We start from the raw sequence: 4,720 nt of genomic DNA, 5'->3' as shown, positions 1-4,720 counted from the left end.
ATTCTCTTTGCACCAGCTCTCCAGGTGTTCCACCTCTTGCCTGTAGCTGGACTCATCATTGTTTGTGATGCATCCCACCACCGCTGTATCATCTGCAAACTTTACAATGGGACAGCCTGGATGGGTAGCTGCACAATCATACGTGAGCAGAGTAAACAGGAGGGGGCTCAGCACATCTCCCTGAGGAGAGCCAGTGCTGAGGATTATGGTGGAGGAGGAGAAGTTATGGATCCTCGCAGACTGTGGTCTGTTTGTTAAGAAGTCTAGGACCCAGTTGCAAATGGAGGGGCTTAGTCCTAGTGTGAGTAGTTTGTCCATCAGGGTTTGAGGGATCATGGTGTTGAAGACAGATGTGAAGTCCACAAAGAGCGTACGGACGTAGGAGTCTTTCTGCTCCAGGTAGCTTTGTTTCTGTTTTGCCATATTTAAAAGTGTAAATAATGAAAATATTGTTGAAAGGCTCTGCATGTTTGTGAGCACAATTCATTTTAAAGTTCTTTCTTATTAACTTGAAATAATCTGGTGATTTTTGAAGCGATGTTATGAAAAGAAATCATCAATAGTTAGTATCGTATGAGCAGAGCTTAATTTGTAAACTGATCATACCAGAAAACAGATAGTGGGCGGGCCGGCAGGGGGCAGGGTGGGGATGGGGGGGGGGTCTGGGTGTCCTCCCCCATAAAATTTTGAATAAAGGAGATGTGATTTCATGCATTTTGGTGTATTTTAACAGCTTGTTAAACATCTACATTTACTTACAACTGTAAACACTCCACTTCTGTCAAGCATCATCCCCCCCTCCCCTCCCCTGATGGTTCAAGCCCGACACAGTCCCTGCTCGTTGTTGTCCGACTCCACATGTGAAACCTCCAGGCACCTGTCTGTGGCTGCCTGTGGGATCCTGACTGTGTACGACTGCCTGGTTAGCTCGGCACTCACTCCCACCACTCTTTTAGAGGCTGAGATTTTTTTAAGAGTAGACGTGGAAATGCAGCTCACGAAGTCGTAAGTGGCTGTTGTGTGTTTAACATAAGGGGGTGTCTAATTGTAATTTTCTAGGGGGTGGTCGATGGTGGCCTTGACCACCACAGAATAATCTTTAGCCGCCACCCCAGTCATTTGAGGAAGCTCTACTTTTAAGCAATATAAACTCTAGAACGCATAGTTTCCTCAAATGGTCCAGGTGGCTGGTTTACATATGGCAGTGGCCATCTTGGATTTTGATGTGGCAACCCAGTGTTCAATAGTGACCTTTCCTATTTATTTATTTACCTTTTTATAAACTATGTTAATTCCATTGAGATCACAAATGTCTTTTGAAAGGGAGGCCTGGACCTGAAGGCAGCCGAACAAGCACATTGTTTATGATCCACACACCACAACGTAAGTTTGTGCCTCACTTAATATTCAAGTTATCCAGCTCACAGGATTGACTGACGGATGGACAGAGGCCATTTTCAATTCCCCTTTTCACTCCGCGATGGGAGACAATAACTGTTTGACAGAAAACCACTTCAGAAAAATCACCAGAAAATGTCTTTAAACAACGTTTAACTAGGCGTTTTTATGTCCGAATAAAAGAAAAATATAATCCCATAAAAGCTGTCAAGACAGAACAAGCTTGTCCAGAACAAAGTGGTTTCAGATTTGAATAAAGGGAAGCGATGGAGACATTTATAAGGTTAAATAATAATAATGACATCACTGTATGTTTCCATACAACGAAATTAGTCTCTGCATTTAACCCATCCACCACCAGGTGGTGCAGTGGGCAGCTATTGAAAGCGCCCGGGAGGCATTTTGGGGATGAGGCGTGCTGCCCAGAGACGCCACGTGATGTGCAGTGACTGGGGATCGAACCTGGGACTTTTGGGTCCCAAGCCGGCTGCCCTGCCTCTACACCATCTCGGCCCCCAAGAGAAGAATAAAACATTTGTTACAAGTTGACTAATTGTGACTGACAGTATATTGCATCCAGCCGGCGTTCAGACTGAGATATCACAGGACGTCATTACAAGACACGCCCGTTTGTATCCTAATCCATCCCCCCTGAGGGCCGAGAGTAAATGAGACAGAGACTGACAGTCGCCGGAGCAACCGTTCTGTCATTAGAGTGATTTCAGTGTGTGACTAAACGAGCCGGTGTGTGTGTGTGTGTGTGTGTGTGTGTGTGTGTGTCACAGTCTACCTGTTGGGAGATCTGGAGGTGCTCCGAGTGGAGGACAGGGAGGCACTTCGGGAGCTGCAGCAGCTGCCTTGACGCTGTGAACTCCTGCTGGGGGTCTCACCGGGGGTTCTGAAGGATGACAGCAGATGGACAAAGCACACACGCACACACGCACGCACACACGCATGAAAATATCATGGGGACACACGTGACACAGTGAGCTCAGTAGTCCATCTTGTGAAGAATAAAACGTCTCAAGCACAAACACGTTCATTTTTCTTTGACAGGCACCAAATGTAACCTGAACTCACAGGAAAGACTTTCTCTTCCCTCACATTCTGAGCCGTGGAGGATGAACGCTAAATAACAATATAAATGTATGAGGAACGCAGCGTGACTCCAACTGTTCCTGTTGTTAACTGAGACTGTGCTTCAGTTTCATTTAATAGGCACAGAAGACAAATTGTGTACTAACATAATGTATTGTGCATGACACTGTACGAGTACATAAAATCTGTGTATTTGAATAGTAATTAAAAAAAACTACACTGTGGTTTTCTTTAGATTCTGCAGTAGTTTGACTCAGACAAGTGCAACCACGTGATGATTCTAATATGTGAGAAATAATTTAATGCTAAAATCATCTTATTTATTAATGAATATCCTGCACTCCAAACACCACAGAAAGCTTTTCCCGCATCTTGAATCTCTGTTGCCAATACTTCAGTATTTCGGCTGTGGGTAAGGTTTGTAATTTTTTTTGAAGAATGGATTCGTCCTATATCTCACCTCTTTTTCTGTTTGTTCTTGTCTTTGTGTTTGTTCTTTGGGCTGCCTGATCTGAAACAACAATCAGATATAAGATCATGAAGCTGTGCAGATTAAAATCAGGGGCAATCAATCAGACATTCGCTGACGTTGTTGTTTCACCAGATGGGAATCAACAGGCAGAAACAATGCTGGCGCATCGGCGACAAAGGAAAACTTGGTCAAAATATGTGTCGATGTACGCGCTGACTAGGTGACAAGGTGCTTTATGGGATACATACCTGTATCTTCTCTTTTTTCTGGAGTCCGAGGCAGATCTGCAAAGACAAAATCATTACTGTACATCAAATTGCAATTAACTTTCTGACTTAATTACACTCACTGACAAAAACAAAGTCACACACTTGATCTGATTTGAACATGATCCACATGCAGACCAGTGATCAGCAGGTAATTGATCAGCTAAAATGTCTGAAACAGGCACAGGAGGGCATAAGTGGTGGCATCACAAGTAGAGCAATAGTGTTATCAGGTAGCTGCTGGAACATCCGACAGCCTGACAGATTGGTGAGTGAAGATGAGCAGACACAGACACATGAGACAAGCTATGCGCCTGTTCTCCACTTGATCTCATATTGGAAACATGATGAAGACAATTACATGATTTTTCAACACGTTCAGGTTTGTTTCCAACCCAGAGGGTGCTTAACATTATTCTGTCAGACAGTGTGATTTGGTTATTGTAGCTGTGTTTTGTTTCGTGAAGCCCCTTTACAAAATAATCAGGTTCTCTTGTAGCTCGGTCCCCTGTGGTTCTAGGACCTGATTACTGTGTTGTAAGACAGCGGTGGTATTTTGGATAAATGTGAAAATGTAAGAGGCTGAAAGAGGAGTTTTATGATTAAATTACTCAAATTAAATGACATTTCTTAATGATAAACTTCTCCAAGCGCACACAGAAACAGCAGAAGTTAGTGTCAGTCCAGACCTGCTACTCAGCCCAGCATGTCTTATACGATTCACTTTTTTCATCATCCTAACAAACCAAAAAAAAAAAGTGTCCACGTGTGAAGAGATGTCCCCAGGGAGTTCTCTACTCACAGCTGGTTTCAGCAAATGTTGGAGGTTGCGGTTCATTTTCTATAAATTATCTAAAGCTCTTGTTCTCTGTAAAGAAGCAGGAGAAAAGTCACAGCCTGGTGTCAGTTCCTATAAAACAAGTGGGCTGGCTAATCCGCAGTTCTCAACATTAAGACACGTCACCTTCATATCACTTTCACCCTCAGTTACCATGGTGATTAGTTGGGCTGGTGTGCTTGAGACATATTTCCCTGAACATCCCCCCTGCTGTTTTGAACACCTACAGTCTGCAGTGGGAGGAAGTGCGAGCTTGAAGAGCGTTGACTTGCTGAAAGGGGAATAAAAAAACTGTCACAAGAACATATGTTGGCGATATGAGACTCGGAGCAGCAGCACGTTTCCTTAAAGGAGGAAATCAACCGAGGACTGCTTCAAATGAAGGCGTTTATACTGAAAAGAACTTTCTTCTCAGTTCTCATACACTCTGTTCTCATACACGCTTTTCTCATACACACTGTATGTTCTCATACAATGTGCCTTTTCTCATACACTCTGTTTGTTCTCATACACTCCACCTGTTCTCATACACTGTTTGTTCTCATACACTCCACCTGTTCTCATACACTCTCTCTGTTCTCTTACACTCCACCAGTTCTCATACACTCTGTCTGTTCTCATACACTCCACCTGTTCTCATACACTCTG

The 4,720-nt window shown here is 43.6% G+C and overlaps 1 protein-coding gene across 1 annotated transcript in view; it reads right to left on the bottom strand.

The window, feature by feature from the left end:
* srrm3 (serine/arginine repetitive matrix 3) overlaps window positions 1-4,720 on the bottom strand; it is a 114,009-nt gene that overhangs the window by 25,808 nt on the left and 83,481 nt on the right. The window contains exons 6-8 of the mRNA XM_037687714.1: window positions 3,153-3,252; window positions 2,957-3,039; window positions 2,189-2,296 (exon numbers count right to left, since the gene is read on the bottom strand). Of these exons, the coding sequence (XP_037543642.1) occupies window positions 2,189-2,296; window positions 2,957-3,039; window positions 3,153-3,252 (291 nt within the window). The remainder of the gene's footprint in view (window positions 1-2,188; window positions 2,297-2,956; window positions 3,040-3,152; window positions 3,253-4,720) is intronic.

Source organism: Nematolebias whitei, chromosome 14 (assembly GCF_014905685.2).
Source record: "Nematolebias whitei isolate Nwh7 chromosome 14, NemWhi1, whole genome shotgun sequence".
In the NCBI taxonomy this organism is placed as follows: domain Eukaryota; kingdom Metazoa; phylum Chordata; class Actinopteri; order Cyprinodontiformes; family Rivulidae; genus Nematolebias; species Nematolebias whitei.
Note: the sequence above shows the minus strand (reverse complement) of the source record. Positions and strands in the feature narration are given on the sequence as shown.